Source organism: Rhinoraja longicauda, chromosome 11, assembly GCF_053455715.1.
Source record: "Rhinoraja longicauda isolate Sanriku21f chromosome 11, sRhiLon1.1, whole genome shotgun sequence".
NCBI lineage: Eukaryota > Metazoa > Chordata > Chondrichthyes > Rajiformes > Arhynchobatidae > Rhinoraja > Rhinoraja longicauda.
The window spans coordinates 23,732,486-23,749,289 of record NC_135963.1 but is presented as its reverse complement, the minus strand read 5'-3'; the positions used below and the strand labels follow the sequence as shown (position 1 = coordinate 23,749,289).

At 43.4% G+C, this 16,804-nt stretch overlaps 1 protein-coding gene across 16 annotated transcripts in view; it reads left to right on the top strand.

The window, feature by feature from the left end:
- The window catches only part of LOC144598376 (peroxiredoxin-1-like), a 34,778-nt gene extending 22,908 nt beyond the window's left edge, over positions 1-11,870 (top strand). For 10 of the 16 annotated variants that reach the window (XM_078408463.1, XM_078408464.1, XM_078408466.1 and 7 more), the window contains 2 exons: positions 1,418-1,548; positions 10,093-11,870. In XM_078408463.1, coding sequence (XP_078264589.1) covers positions 1,418-1,548; positions 10,093-10,178 — 217 coding nt within the window. In that variant the 3' untranslated portion in view covers positions 10,179-11,870. The remainder of the gene's footprint in view (positions 1-1,417; positions 1,549-10,092) is intronic. The other 6 variants (XM_078408469.1, XM_078408471.1, XM_078408475.1 and 3 more) reach the window with 1 other exon arrangement.
- Positions 11,871-16,804: the final 4,934 nt, after the last annotated feature.

Here is a 16,804-nt window from a genome sequence, read left to right as displayed (position 1 = left end):
CTGCGGGATGTAGAAGAGACCCTAGTGAGAGCCTCATCTATAATGGAAGAGGGGAAGCCCCGTTTCCTGAAGAATGAGGACATCTCTGATGCTCTAGTGTGAAACACCTCATCCCGGGCGTAGATGCGGCGTAGACGGAGGAATTGGGAGTAGGGGATAGACTTTTTGCAGGGGACCGGGTGGGAAGAAGTGTAGTCCAGATAGCTGTGCGAGTCAGTGGGTTTATAGTAAATGTCCGTCACTAGTCTGTCTCCTGTGATGGAGATGGTGAGGTCCAGAAACGGGAGGGAGATGTCGGAGATAGTCCAGGTATATTTAAGGGCAGGATGGAAATTGGAAGTGAAGTGTATGAAGTCAGTGAGTTCTGCATGGGTACAAGAGGTAGCACCAATGCAGTCGTCGATGTAGCGGAGGTAGAGTTCGGGGATGGGGCCGGTGTACGCCCGGAACAGGGAATCTCTGTAAAGCGTCTTTGAGTATATGAAAAGCGCTATATAAATAAAATGTATTATTATTATTATTATTATTATATCCAACAAAGAGGCAGGCGTAGCTAGGGCCCATGCGAGTGCCCATAGCTACACCTCTGGTTTGGAGGAAGTGGGAGGAGTCAAGGGAGAAGTTGTTGAGGGTAAGAACCAGCTCTGCTAGGCGGAGGAGAGTGTTGGTAGATGGGGATTGGCTGGTTCTACGGTCGAGGAAGAAACGGAGGGCTTCGAGACCATCCTTGTGGGGGATGGAAGTGTAGAGTGACTGGACATCCATGGTAAAGATGAGGGAGTGGGGGCCTGAGAACCGGAAGTTATCGAGGAGATGGAGAATTTCCGGTTCCTACTCTACGTATGCTCCCCCTCTGTGATTTCTCCTGCCCTCCTACTCTACGTATGCTCCCCCCCTGTTTCTGTGATTTATCTCTAGTCTAAAACTAAATTGACAGATATGCTGAGAAAGCTGGTTGCTGAAACTACATCCTATTAAATCTGGCTTATGTTCGAAGACGCAAACAAATTTCTACTTATAATTGTTCAATCATATATATTCAATTGCAAAAGTAATGAAATGTGACCTTTTTCTCAGAGGGTAATATCTTTCCTCGATCTCTGCTGTTTCTGTCTTTTGAACATCTGTACTCTAGTATTGAATTCGCTTTTATATTTTAAGCATTGCAGTTTATTCTAGCATCTGTGATCTCCAGGAAATTTATTCAAATGTAAGATTAAAGTCAATGTATAATCTCTCATCATTCTTTTAACAGTTACTCTTTATTAAAAATTGTGCTATAGAAGATTTTAGGTTTGTTTGAAAAAGCATATTCTGAACTGGTAAACTAGAATTTTGTAAAGTCCATTTCCAGCTTTTAAGATTTGATTGTACTTATATTGGATGTTCCTTAAGAATAGGAAATTTTGTTCCCCAGAGGTTTGTTCATCATTGATGGTGCTGGTATATTGCGTCAGATCATGATCAATGATTTGCCTGTTGGTCGTTCAGTGGATGAAGTTATGAGGTTGGTTCAAGCATTCCAATTTACAGATGAACATGGAGAAGGTAATGTATGTTTACCATGTATGAATATTGTAAAATACCCCTGGAAATTCTTGTTGTATAGACTAATGTGCTATTTGCGAGAATTTTATTGGTAAAATCAGTGCTTAAAATCATCTGGATTTTTTTTGTATTTAATCTAAGGTTTGTGATTTGCTTGCAGGTTCCCTGAGTGCAGGGCACTAACATAGAGAGACATTACATGGTACTAAAGTGTATATTGTGTGACACGAGCCACTCATGCAGGAATCTCTCAACATTAGAGGTCCTTGACCTGCCAGTTAAGTGCACAGTACCTTTCTATTGAACACAAGGTATTATGTTTTGTGTACAATAGAATTTTGCTGCAGATCCTTGCAGACAACATGTACAGTGCCCTCCATAATGTTTGGGACAAAGACCCATCATTTATTTATTTGCCTCTGTACTCCACAATTTGAGATTTGTGATTTAAAAAATCACATGTGGTTAAAGTGCATTGTCAGATTTTAATAAAGGCCATTTTTATACATTTTGGTTTCACCATGTAGAAATTACAGCAGTGTTTATACATAGTCCCCTCATTTCAGGACACCATAATGTTTGGGACACAGCAATGTCATGTAAATGAAAGTCATCATGTTTAGTATTTTGTTGCATATCCTTTGCATGCAATGACTGCTTGAATTCTGCAATTCATGGACATCACCAGTTGCTGGGTGTCTTCTCTGGTGATGCTCTGCCAGGCCTGTATTGCAGCCATCTTTAGTTTATGCTTGTTTTGGGGGCTAGTCCCCTTCAGGTTTCTCTTCAGCATATAAAAGGCATGGTCATTTGGGTTCAGATCGGGTGATTGACTTGGCCACTCAAGAATTTACCATTTTTTAGCTTTGCTAAACTCTGTTGCTTTAGCAGTATGTTTGGGATCATTGTCTTGCTGTAGAATGAACCGCCGGCCAATGAGTTTTGAGGCGTTTGTTTGAACTTGAGCAGATACGATGTGTCTATACACCAGAATTCATTATGCTGCTACCATCAGCAGGTGTATCATCAATGTAGTTAAGTGAGCCAGTATCTTCAGCAGCCATACATGCCCAGGCCATAACACCCCACCACCCTGTTTCACAGATAAGGTGGTCTGCTTTGGATCTTGGGCAATTCCTTCTCTCCTCCAGACTTTGCTCCTGCCATCACTCTGATATGTTAATCTTCGTCTCATCTGTCCACAAGACCTTTTTTCCAGAACTGTGGTTGCTCTTTTAAGTACTTCTTGGCAAACTGTAACCTGGCCATCCTATTTTTGCAGCTATCCTGTGGTTTGCATCTTGCAGTGTAGCCTCTGTATTTCTGAATGTGCTACCAAGGGAATTGGTGGAAGTAGATACAATAGCAATGTTTAAAAGGCATTTAGGCAGACTCGTGTGCAGGCAGGAAACTCTGAAATATAGACCACCTGCAGCCAGATGTTCTGTTTCAATTGGCATCATGCTTGTTGTAGACATTGTGGTTCATAGGGCCTGTTTTGTTAATGTTTAAAGGAGATTCACTGGGCTAATTTCTGGGATGAGAGAGTTGACCTATCAACTTTGGCCCTTCCCTCCCTACCCCTCTGCAATCACCACTTCACACCCACGTACAGCCTGATTCCAGTCTGCAAAGACTGGCCCCTTCCCCCCCACCCCTCTGCAATCACCACTTCACACCCATTTACAGCGTGACTCCAGTCTGCAAAGACTGCCCTCATCCACTACCCACCCCCGTCCTTGCTGCTCAACATCAGTCTGGTCACTTCTCCATCTCCAACAATAGAAATTGAGGAGGTGAAGAGGTTATAAGAAAAGCCAGAAATCTCCAGGGCCGAACAACGTTTCCCCCTCTACCCTCAAGCTCTGTGCCAAACAACTGGCATCGGTCTACACAGATATGTTCAACCAGTTCCTGCAAACCTGTGCTGTCCCTGCCTGCTTCAAAGTCTCCACTATTGTCCCTGTACCAAAAAAGACAAGGGTCACTGGTCTTCATGACTACAGGCCTGTCGCACTGACCTCTGTAGTCATGAAAACCTTTGAAAGACTTGTTCTGGCCCAGCTGAAAAACACCACAAACCCCCTGATGGACCCTCTGCAGTTTGCACATAGGGCCAATAGATCGTGGATGACGTAGTCAACCTAGGCCCGCACTTCATTCTCCAGCACCTAGACCGCAAGGGGACCTATGCCAGGATTCTATTTGTGGACTTTAGCTCTGCATTTAACACCATTGTGCCAGAGCTACTACGCTCCAAACTCTCCCAGTTGACTGTGCCTGAACCCCTCTGTCAGTGGATCATCAATTTCCTGACAGACAGGAAACAACATGTGAGGCTGGGAAAGCACATCTCGGACCCGCAGACCCATAAGAGCACTGCAAGGTTGTGTACTCTCCCCTCATTTACTCTCTCTACACTAACGACTGCACTTCCACAGACTCCTCTGTCAAGCTTCTCAAGTTTGCAGATGACACAACCCTGATTGGACTGATCCAGGATGGGGAGGAATCTGCCTACAGACAGGAAGTGACACAGCTGGCGTCCTGGTGTCATCGCAACAACCTGGAGCTCAATGCTCTTACGACAGTGAAACTGATTGTGGACCTTAGGAGAACTCCCCCTCCCCTCCCCACACTCACCATTGACTCCACAGTCAAAAAGGCCCAACAGAGGATGTACGTCCTGTGGCAGCTGAGGAAACATAATCTGCCACAGGCAATGATGGTCCAATTCTATACTGCCATCGTAGAGTCCGTCCACACCTTCATCATGGTCTGGTTTGGCTCATCCACCAAGCACGACATCCGGAGGCTGCAACGAATTGTTCGATCAGCTGAGAAGGTTGTTGGCTGCAACCTCCCCCCCCCCCCCCCCCCCCATTGACGAACTGTACTCTGCAAGGGCCAGGAAGCGAGCGGGTAAGATCATCTCTAACCCCTCTCACCCTGGCCACAAACTCTTTGAAGCACTTCCCTCTTGAAGGCGACTCCAGACTATCAAAGCAGCCACAGCCAGGCATAAAAACAGCTTTTTTTTCCGCGAGTAGTAGCTCTACTCAATAACCAAAAATCTGTAGTCTCTTTTTGCTCTGGTTTATTTCACTCACATGTTTAAACTAATGTTGTATTCTTAACGTTTTATGCTTTATTCTTAATTGTTTACTGTACGTTCGTGTTGTTACTTGCGAGGGGAGCACCAAGGCACATTCCTTATATGTGTACATACATGGCCAATAAACTTATTCATTCATTCAATAGAGGATAAGTCGTTTGTGTCTATATTCCTTGGACTTTAGTAGAATAAGGAGTGACCTTATTCAGAGATAAGGGAACTTGATGGAGTAGATGTTACAATGTTTTCCCTCGTCTGAAAGTTACAAACAAGGGGATATGATTGTAATACCCCGGTTTGTAATATCCCTGGGGAGCCAAGTGAGCGGTGGGAGTGACCCAGGGAGCCACGCGAGCCCGATCCACCCACCGAACTATCGCAACGCCAACGACCAAAGACTGGAACGCGCCCCAGTTGGCCCGACTCGCCCCACAGGCCTCCCAGGGAACTGCGGTGAAGCCGGGCGGCGAGGCCTGCCTGGGTCAAAGGAGCGTGAGCAGCGGTGGCGATGGGAGCCTCAGCGGCAGCAGTGGAACATAGCAGCAGCAGCGGGAGCCTCGGCGGCAACAGGAGCCTCGGTGGCGGTGGGGCCTCGTAGTCGATGAGCTTGAGGGGGAGGGGAAGACAATGGGGACCCGGCGTGGGGGGACCGCCATGAAGAACAATGGAGGAGGGAACACCGTGAGGGACGGTGGGAGAACAAAGGGGGACTTAGTGTGGGGGGGGGGGGGCACTCTAGTTTAGAATCCTCTGCCCAGGGGATAAGTCTGTGTTTGTTTGTTTGTTCAGTTGTTCCGGTGAAGGCGCTGTGTACACGGCAGCCAGCCAACAATCGCTTGTCTTTTTCTTTAGTTTTCACATTTTTATTTCAGGTTTTTGTGTACCTTTGTGTTGTGACTGTCGGCAGAACAATTTCCCTCCGGGGATGAATAAAGTTTTATTGTATATAGTATTATAGTTAAAGATAAGGGACCAATCATTTTAAATTAAGGTGCGAAGAAATTTAATCTCTGACGTCAGCGAATCTCTGGAATTCTCTGTTCCAGAGTGTGGTGAAGGCTAAATCAGAAGTTTGAGATTGATAAATAGTTGGAAGATTGAGGACTTGAGAGCGTTAGGATATGGCACAGAAGGGATAAAGAAACATGCATAGATCAGAATGAATGGGACAGAATGAATGAAAGGCCTGTGCAAGTTGAATCAGGAGATAAAATTGGCGTGTCAAAAATGTAATGCTACGGTGGTTATGGGAGATTTCAACATGCAGGTAGACTGGGAAAATCAGGTTGGAAATGGACCCCAGGAAAGAGAGGAAAGAGATAAACTAGTCAATAATATAAAGGAGGATAGCAAAAGTTTTTTTAGGTACATGAAGAGGAAAAAAATAGTCAAGGCAAATGTGGGTCCCTTGAAGACAGAAGCAGGGGAATTTATTATGGGGAACAAAGAAATGGCAGACAAGTTAAACCGTTACTTTGGATCTGTCTTCACTGAGGAAGATACACACAATCTCCCAAATGTTCTAGGGGCCGGAGAACCTAGGGCGATGGAGGAACTGAAGGAAATCCACATTAGGCAGGAAATGGTTTTGGGTAGACTGATGGGACTGAAGGCTGATAAATCCCCAGGGCCTGATGGTCTGCATCCCAGGGTACTTAAGGAGGTGGCTCTAGAAATAGTGGAAGCATTGGAGATCATTTTTCAATGTTCTATAGATTCAGGATCAGTTCCTGTGGATTGGAGGATAGCAAATTTTATCCCACTTTTTAAGAAAGGAGGGAGAGAGAAAACGGGTAATTATAGACCAGTTAGTCTGACATCAGTGGTGGGGAAGATGCTGGAGTCAATTATAAAAGACGAAATTGCTGAGCATTTGGATAGCAGTAACAGGATCATTCTGAGTCAGCATGGATTTACGAAGGGGAAATCATGCTTGACAAATCTACTGGAATTTTTTGAGGATGTAACTAGGAAAATTGACGGGAGAGTCAGTGGATATGGTGTACCTCGACTTTCAGAAAACCTTCGACAAGGTCCCACATAGGAGATTAGTGGGCAAAATTAGGGCACATGGTATTTGGGGTAGGGTACTGACATGGATAGAAAATTGGTTGACAGACAGAAAGCAAAGAGTGGGGATAAATGGGTCCCTTTCGGAATGGCAGGCAGTGACCAGTGGGGTACCGCAAGGTTCGGTGCTGGGACCCCAGCTATTTATGATATACATTAATGACTTGACGAAGGGATTAAAAGTACCATTAGCAAATTTGCAGATGATACTAAGCTGGGGGGTAGTGTGAATTGTGAGGAAGATGCAATAAGGCTGCAGGGTGACTTGGACAGGTTGTGTGAGTGGGCGGATACATGGCAGATGCAGTTTAATGTAGATAAGTGTGAGGTTATTCACTTTGGAAGTAAGAATAGAAAAGCAGATTATTATCTGAATGGTGTCAAGTTAGGAGGAGGGGGAGTTCAACGAGATCTGGGTGTCCTAGTGCATCAGTCAATGAAAGGAAGCATGCAGGGACAGCAGGCAGTGAAGAAAGCCAATGGAATGTTGGCCTTCATAACAAGAGGAGTTGAGTATAGGAGCAAAGAGGTCCTTCTACAGTTGTACCGGGCCCTAGTGAGACCGCACCTGGAGTACTGTGTGCAGTTTTGGTCTCCAAATTTGAGGAAGGATATTCTTGCTATGGAGGGCGTGCAGCGTAGGTTCACTAGGTTAATTCCCGGAATGGCGGGACTGTCGTATGTTGAAAGGCTGGAGCGATTGGGCTTGTATACACTGGAATTTAGAAGGATGAGGGGGGATCTTATTGAAACATATAAGATAATTAGGGGATTGGACACATTAGAGGCAGGAAACATGTTCCCAATGTTGGGGGAGTCCAGAAGAAGGGGCCACAGTTTAAGAATAAGGGGTAGGCCATATAGAACGGAGATGAGGAAGAACTTTTTCAGTCAGAGAGTGGTGAAGGTGTGGAATTCTCTGCCTCAGAAGGCAGTGGAGGCCAGTTCGTTGGATGCTTTCAAGAGAGAGCTGGATAGAGCTCTTAAGGATAGCGGAGTGAGGGGGTATGGGGAGAAGGCAGGAACGGGGTACTGATTGAGAGTGATCAGCCATGATCGCATTGAATGGCGGTGCTGGCTCGAAGGGCTGAATGGCCTACTCCTGCACCTATTGTCTATTGCCTTTACCAACTATTTTTTTATGTTCCTTCAATAATACATTGAATAAAATGATTTGTGTTCTATTCCTTTTACTGAGGGTGTATGTAACTTTGAGTACAGAAGGGGTGGAGAAATAGAGGCTGTAGGTTGAACTTAAGCTTTATGTGAATTTTGCAATGGGTCTGACTTGTAGGTGCAAGTGTAAGCCATATTGGTAGCTTTGCCCTTGCAAATTCCAATACAGGCGGTTCTGCTTTAATGCTCGTTTTCATCACATGAATTGGATATAAAGTGATTGGTGAATTCGGGAACAATGTGATTTTGATTGAGAATTAGGGAACCACTTAAAAATTACTTTGGAAATAGACAGCAAGAAAAAATGTTTTTAGTTTAAAAAATGTAACTCCCATGTAACTTCCTCATAGTAATCAGACACCATTGTCTCTTAAGAACATAGCTGCTGTTTTTTACGATGGATTGCGGTTGAAATAGACATGCAATCGCTTCTGTCGACATTTGTATGGACACTATTAAATAATGCCATATGCAGCCTTTAGTATTTTTAGCCTGCAGTTATAAAAAAAACTGATAGAATCAATAGAAAGACATTTTAGAATAGAATAGAATAGCCTTTATTGTCATCCAAAAACATGTTTTTCAACAAAATTACGTTACCCACAGTCAACAATGAGAGGCAATAAAGAGAAAACAATAAAGCACACAATCAAAACCAACATAAAACAAAAAAAACATCCATCACAGTGAGTCTCCTCCAGTCACCTTCTCACTGTAATGGAAGGCCAGAATGTCTTTCTCTTCCCTGCCGTCTTCTCCCGCGGTCAGGCAGTCGAAATTGCCACGTCGGGGCTCCCGTCATTGAAGCCCCCGCCGGGCGGTGGAAAATCCCACGGCCTAATCCAGGCCGTGAAAGTTCCGTAGCGGACCGACCCTAGCCTCGCGATTCGGAACGGATGAAGGCGCTGCCGGAGCTCCCGAAGTCGCCCCCCACCCAGGGACATGCGAGCTTCCGACGTCCACAGGGCCCGCGGCCAAAGCCTCCAAAGGCAAGTCGCAGCTGCACTCACAGCGCCACCGCAGCCTTCGAAGACAGCCAACTCCGCAGGTGGTGAGTGCAGTCCGCGGGCTCTGTGAACTAGAGCCCCAGGTGGTCCCAACTGGAGGCTGCCAACTCCAGGTGTTTGGCCGATGGTAGGTTGCAGCGTGAACGGAGACACGACCCAGAAAAAAGGTCGCATCTCCGTTCGGAAGAGAATTTTTTATAGATTCCCCCTCCCCTTCGCACATAGTACACCACCACAAAAAATACCACATCACATCCAAACACTACAATTAAGACAAAAAACAAAAAAGCACAGAAAGACAAACAGACTGCAGGTGAGCCGCAGCGCCGCCACACGTGACCTGCCAAACTTATTTTTGAGAATTCTGCAGGGAAATTAACTTTGTTATCACAACTCTGAAACTTGCCCCAAACTTTCTCCTTTGAAACAGTTTTTATAACGTGATTTTAATGCAAGATTTCATCTCATCACTGCAAAGTTTGTACCACTGCTTTGTAACCACAGAAGAAACTTAAAGTTTCGAAGCATTGTTTGTTTCTTTGGAATTTTTTGTTCATATTGGTTTGGATTAATCTTTAGTTTTTTCATTTTGTCTCATGGAGGCGTTTGGATGGGCACATGGATCTGGGGGATGTGGATCACATGCAGGTGGAGGAGATTGCTTTGATTTGGCATCATGTTTGGCACTGACATTGTGGGCTGATGGGCCAGTTCCTGTGCTGTACTGTACTATGTTCTTTATCCAGATCATTCAATTGTCTTGAATCATAAAAAGTGACATTTGAAATATTCTTTGTCTTTGGAGAATTTGAGAAAATGGAAATTCTTGAATCAGGAGCACAGGCAGATAAACCTGTGTTCAAAAAGTATTTGGGAATCATGTATCGACCACAGATCACATTGACATAAATATGTAGATGGGTGACATTGCTTAATATTAGACCAGTGCAGGACATGAAAAATTGACCAAATTGATATAGTTGAGACATCACCCAATTTTGCTGTACTGTTTTCTCTCACAGCGTGAAAAGAAATTTACATTATAATTTCCTATTATTTTTGTGTGATTATGCTTTTCTAGTAGTTGCTCAACAATGTCAAATTCTTAATGTAGCAATGTTTTAACAGTTGTAAAGATTGATTTAGATAGTTAATTATGTATTTCCTTTCTTACAGTTTGCCCTGCTAATTGGAAACCTGGTGGTGAAACAATAATACCTGATGTAGAAAAGAGCAAGAACTACTTTTCAAAACAGAAATAGTTTCTCTTCCTTTTGATGTTGAATGTAACTGGTGTGGCACGTTAGTTAGTTATATATGTGTCTGAAAAAGGTTGTTTTTAGTGAGAAGATATTTTGGTGATTTTTGCTGAGACTAATACTGATTGATGAGTTGAAATTATCTGCTTGGAATCTTGCTTGAAGAACGTTCTTGGGGAGAAGTAAGCATTGAGTCAATGTAATCAATTTACCCACCACTCATTTTCTATTGTTTTATTTTAATTCACAGAAAATTGTGAGGTTCTGAGTTTATGTAGCTAATCTCCATGCCTGATTTTCAATTGTTACTTGTGTTGAGAGATGCTATGCATCAGAATCATCTTGAAAAAGTTATCCTGTCTTAACAAAAGAGTTTTCCACACTTGTGTATTCTTCTGGAGCTGAAATGCTCCAATGTTTTATGAATTGATTAGGTGTCAGGGTATAGTAATGTCTTTCAGTAACCTGTGTTGTTGAACAGAATTTATTACATATTTTGTGCATTTATAAAGACAAAAATAAATGTTTGGAAAAAAAACACTGGTTCATTTTGATCTGTTGCAGAAGTCTTTATTTCCTTATATTCAGGTGCAGGCAGGAATGTGAATTTTCCGCGGATTTCCGCATTTTTAAAGTCCATTTTCCGCACTTTTTTCATGGTTTCCACGTTTTTCACTGCGAAATAAACGGAGAAATCGGATCGAATTAAAATAAAATAAAAAATAAACGATGTATAGACTTGTAATGAACACTAGGTTCCGCTAGGGGTTCTGCGAGAAATCCCTAGCGCCCTGGAAGTCTCCCTGAAAATGTCTCACTGTGGCACCTAGGCTGGGCACGGCAGCCAATCTCGACCTCATCGGGACTTCCACGGCCAATTTGTCAATTCGGTCGCTCGGGGTTCCACAAGAAATCCCCCGCACCGTGGAAGTCTACCCGAAAATGTGGTACCTAGGCTGGGCAAGGCAGCCAATCTCAACCTCATCGGGACTTCCACGGCTGATCGGTGGGTTGAATATGCAACCTGCGGCCGGGGCTCTGGAACTCCAGCCCAGCTGGAGCCAGCAAATCTATTCCCATAGCCGACTTCCTTGGCCGGCTGGATAAACCAGCAAAGCTCTGGAATCAAGAGTGCCAGAAAATCAGTGGTGGAACTGTAATGAGTAAATATTAAATTTGTGCAAGATTATATAACTAAATTAATTAAGACAGGGTTAAAATATAAAACACAGCAGAAAAGCCAAGTTCCACCTTTTTGGGCTGATTATCAATTGACGGCACCCGGGACAGGATGGGTTGGCACCCCAGTCTGTGTCTTTCGTGAGAAAGAAACCCAATAAGCTACGCAAAGGCCTTATACCATCAGGCAAGAATGAAATGCTCGGAGAAGGAGAAAAGTGCAGCGCACAGGCCTTGAACCTGGGGAGACGCAGGAGGAGCCCGGCCAGGACTCACCCCACAGAGCCCAGTCCCTCCACGTACCAGAGTCTCCCAACCCCTGCAGAGTAGTTATTAAGAGGGCTGATCCGTGGGCAGTTGCTGCTGGGACGCAAGTCGGGGCCTGATCAACCCTGGCTGGGTCGCCTGGGCGAGGGTGTCTGATGTTGTGAGACCCGAAACACCCCATGACCCCAGGTCACATCACTGAGGATGCGTCCCAGCGCATCCTGCGGATGTATCTTTCACACAATGTACAAATTTACTTCAAAATGTTATTAGTGTACAGTGACATATTCACATTATTTTGTAATGTCTGTTTTTACTTTGAAATGCACTAAAAGAGGCTTGAAACTGGCAAATTTTGTGTGTAAATTTTTGACCCCCGTTATTAGCCTCACGCAAGCGCTCGGATCATTTTCTTTTTTGTTTACCTCACTCACATACATGCCTGCATGTGTTCATGCTATTCCAGTCTACTACTGAAGTTGGAGCAGAAGATATCAAGTTTTTAAATTGTTTTTTATATAACATTTAATTTTATTTTCCATTTATTTCAGTGATCTAGGTTCTTTGTCTGAAGAAGGGTCTCAACCCAAAACGTTACCCATTCCTTCTTCAGAGATGCTGCCTGACCCGCTGAGTTACTCCAGCATTTTGTGATAGGTTCTTTGTTCATCCTTAAACTCTTTCTTCATCGACCAAGGTTTCTTCTAAATCTATCTCTTTCAGAATTTTGTTTAAGCTTTTCATTTTTCACTCTGTAAAATAACTTGCAGTCTCCTAATTCATCTCAAATTCATTTACTGAGGCATGAACCTGCTCATTCACCACAAATCGCCCACTAATCTTTACTTTGAAAATTCATATCCTTTTGTTCAAATCCTCATATGACCTCGTCTGTCTATCCCTGTAAGATCTTAAATAGTTCTTAAATAAGATCCAAGAATAGTTTACTCCATCCAATCTCTAGCATATTCCTCAATTATTTTGCTTTTCTTTTACAGCTGCCTTTAACCTGTAATGTAGCCTAAGATCTGCAGTTCCCTCCATGATGTCCTTTCGCCCTGAGACATTCCTTAAAGCCATCATGCTATAACTGCATCAAATATTTACAACATTGAAATGATATTAATAAAATATGTTTCTCTCCATTGGCTTGGTGTTTGAATTTCCTTTTAATACTCTCTCTTCCATGCCCTCCAACCTTATCTCCATCAAACACCAGATGTGAACCTATCGATGGATATCATGCCATTTCTGTAATATTCACCTGGAAAATTTACTTGCTGTGTAGTGAGTGTGCAGAGCAATTTGATAATGACCACCACTATGATCAGTCACTGATGATGGGGTGAAGGAAATTGAGAAAACATAGTTCTGTATTTTTATGCTATAATATTTTTAACTGATATGTTTTAAAACTTGTTTATTCAGATTCAGGTTTCTTAAGGGTTGAAAGCATTGAACATTAATTTGATAGAGGTGGAAATAGTGTTTTGTCTAATAGTATAGTTCTAGCCTGACTTGAGTTAGAAACAAAGATTGAGAACATTGTTGCAGCAAGGCTATATTACAATGCATTTTGACTTACAATACTTTCGGTTTCCGATGGGTTTCTCGGAACGGAACCCCATCGGAAGCTGAGGAGCACCTGTAGCTATTCCTGATAGTGTTAAACTTTAGACTTCTATATACCTCCTGTCCAAAGGAGCAGCAAGAAGAGCACCTTAACCTGGATGGTAGGGATTCCTGATGATAGATGCTGCCTTCTTGGGGAAACACCTTATGTATATGGTTTCAATGGTGGGGAGGGATGTGGCCAGTGATGGACTGGGCTGAGATATTATGGCAGTGCATTTGGAAAGCAGTGACGGGATCGGTCAAAGTGAGTATGGATTTATGAAGGAGAAATTGTGTTTGACTTATCTTGTGGAATTTTTTGAGGATGTAACAAGTAGAATGGATAAGGGAGAGCCAGTGGTTGTGGTGTATCTGGACTTTCAAAAAGCATTTGACAAGGTCCCACACAAGAGATTAGTGTGCAAAATTAGAGCACATGGTATTGGGGGTACGGTATGGTCATGGATAGAGAACTGGTTGGCAGACAGGAAGCAAAGAGTATGAATTAACAGGTCCTTTTCAGAATGGCAGGCAGTGACCAGTGGGGTGCCACAAGGGGTGATTTAGACGAGGGAATTAAATGCAACATCTCTAAGTTTGTGGATGACACAAAGCTGGGTGGCAGTGTGAGCTGTGAGGATGCTATGAGGATGCATGGCCGATGCAGTATAATGTGGATAATTGTGAGGTTATCCACTTTTGTGGCAAGAACAGAAAGGCAGATGATTATCGGAATGGTGTCAGATTAGGAGGAGAGGTGCAACGAGACCTGGGTGTGCTTGTACATCAGTCACGGAAAGTAAGCATGCAGGTACAGCAGGCAGTGAAGAAAGCCAATGGCATATTGGTCTTCATTGCGAGAGGATTTGAGTTTAGGAGCAAGAAGGTCCTACTGCAGTTGCCCTGGTGAGACCGCACCTGGAGTATTGTGTGCAATTTTGGCCTAATTTGAGGAAGGACATTATTGCTATTGAGGGAGTGCAGCGTACAGGTTAATTCCTGGGATGGCGGGACTGACATATGATGAAAGAATGGGTCGACTGGGCTTGTATTTGCTGAAATTTAGAAGGATGAGGGAATCTTATAGAAACATATAAAATTCTAAGAGGGTTGGACTGGGTAGATGCAGGAAAAATGTTCCCGATGTTGGGGGAGTCTGGAACCAGGGTTCACAGTTTAAGGATAAGGGGTAGGCCATTTAGGACTGAGATGAGGAAAAGCTTTTTCACCCAGAGAGTTGTGAATCTGGAATTCTCTGCCACAGAAGGTGGTGGAGGCCAATTCACTGGATGTTTTCAAGAGAGTTAGATTTTGCTCTTCGGGCTTAAGGAATCAAGGGATATGGGGAAAAAGGCAGAACAGGGTACTGATTTTGGATGATCAGCCATAATCATATTGAATGGCGGTGCTGGCTCGAAGGGCTGAATGGCCTATTCCTGCACCTATTTTCTATCTTTCTATTGCTGCAGCTTTGTGTGGTCCTGTGCATTGGAATTACCATAGCAGGCCATAGTGCAACAAGGCAGGATACTTTCTTCAGCGCATCTGTGGATGTTTGTCAGAGTATTGGGTGACATGCCAAACCTCTAAACTTCTAGGATAGTAGAGGTGGTGGCATGCCTTCTTCATGATTGCATCTATATGTTATGCTCAGGGCAGATCATCCAAGATGTTATCAATCAGGAATATCAAGCTGCTAACTCTTCACCGCTGATACACTAATGCAAACTGGCACGTGGTCCCCTGATGTCCCCTTTCTGATCAAAGATTAGTTTTGTGGATGTTCAGCTAGTGGTTGTTGTGCCACCACTCAACCAAGTGTATATCTTTCTCCTACGCACAGACTCATCAGCTGTGATTTGGCCAACCAAAGTGATGGCATGGAGGTTTTTTTTAGATGACTTTGTAAATGTGTTTAACCACACAATCATGGTTGCAAAGAGAGTTCAGAAGAAGGCTAAAAATTCAACCTTGTGGTGCACCTGTATTGATGGTCAGCGAGGAGAAGTTGTTACCAATCTACACTGATTTGAGTTCTGCCAGTGATAAAGTCAGCAGTCCAGTTGCAAAGAGGTACAGAGGACCAGATGTTGGAGCTTGGTGAGTCTGAGGGGAATGATAGTTGCTCACTAAGCTTTAGTTGATGAACAACAGTCTGACATATGTATTTCTCTTATTCAAGTGGTCCAGAGTGAGTGGAGAGCCAGTGTAATAGCACCTGCTCTTAACCTGCTGTGGCAATATGCATATTAGTCAATCTAGATCATTTCTGAGGTCGGAGTTGATTCGCACCATAACAACTTCTTGGAACACTTCATTACAGTGAATGCAAGTCACAGTGGGAGGAAGTTCACTGCTCTTCTTGGGTATGTTACGATAGATGCACTTTTGAAGCAGGTGAAAAACCTTCCTCTGGCTTCACAATTCACATCTCTTCTACTCCAGCACTTTGTGTCTTTTCTTGTAAACCAGCGTCTGCAGTTCCTTGTGTCTCATTTACACATGGTCCATATCTCATTCTGCCCTCTTGCTGGATCTTTCTGTCTCCTTCTCAAAGGATAGAATAGTGACCAAAATCCATTACAAGTCCAGGCTCCCATAATTTTTAACATTTCTTGCTACTCTGCCTCTTGTAAAGACTGTGTTCCATTCTCCTAGTTAATCTATCTTTGTCGTATCTTCTTTGATGATGAGACTTTCCAGCAATGTTTCTCTGATATGTCACTCTTTACCCTTAAATTCGACTTTCCTTCAACCAGAGTTGACAGAGTCCTTGACTGTATTGCATCTATTTCCTTCACTTCTGCACTCATCCTCTCTCCTTTCAGACAGAGCAAGGATATTGTTCCACTGGTCCTTACCTTTCACCACATTAGCCTCGGCGTTCAATGGATCATCTTTTGCAGATTTCACCAACTTCAGTAAAATTTCACCACCAGATCCACTTTATCCTTCCATCCCTCTTTCAGCACTGCTTGGGATCAACCCCATTGTGGTCCATTCTTCCATCTCTATCAATTCCGACCTTTACATTTTCTCCTGTAACTGCAGGAGATACAACATCTGCTCTTTGACCTTGCCTATTCCCATTCTCCAGGGTATCAAAACAGTATTTCCAAGTGAAGCTTGTACTTTAAATGTAGTGCATTACATTCAGTAAACTCCCTTACGTCACAGGAACCAAAAGCAGATTGGGGAATAAGCATTTTCCAGGGAATCTCCATTCAGACCGCAGGAGCAATCTTGAACTTTCAGTTGCCTGCCTCTTTACTTCTCTGACCCGCTCCCCCTTTATCCTATTTGTGGACTGCTGTACAGTTCCAATGAGGCACAAGATAACGATTGATTGAGCATCATGGTTTTGATATCCATTGTAATACTTCTTACTTCTAGCATGAAATAAATGATTAAACACCTCTTTTAAAGTATTTTGGTTGACGTTCTTGGATGTTATTGAGATTTAATACATATGGAACAATTGAAAAATAACAGGATATAATAATGCTTCCTCCAGTTATTGCCATGCTATTGAGATGAAGCAATATGGCCCCTTATCTCCACACACCTGG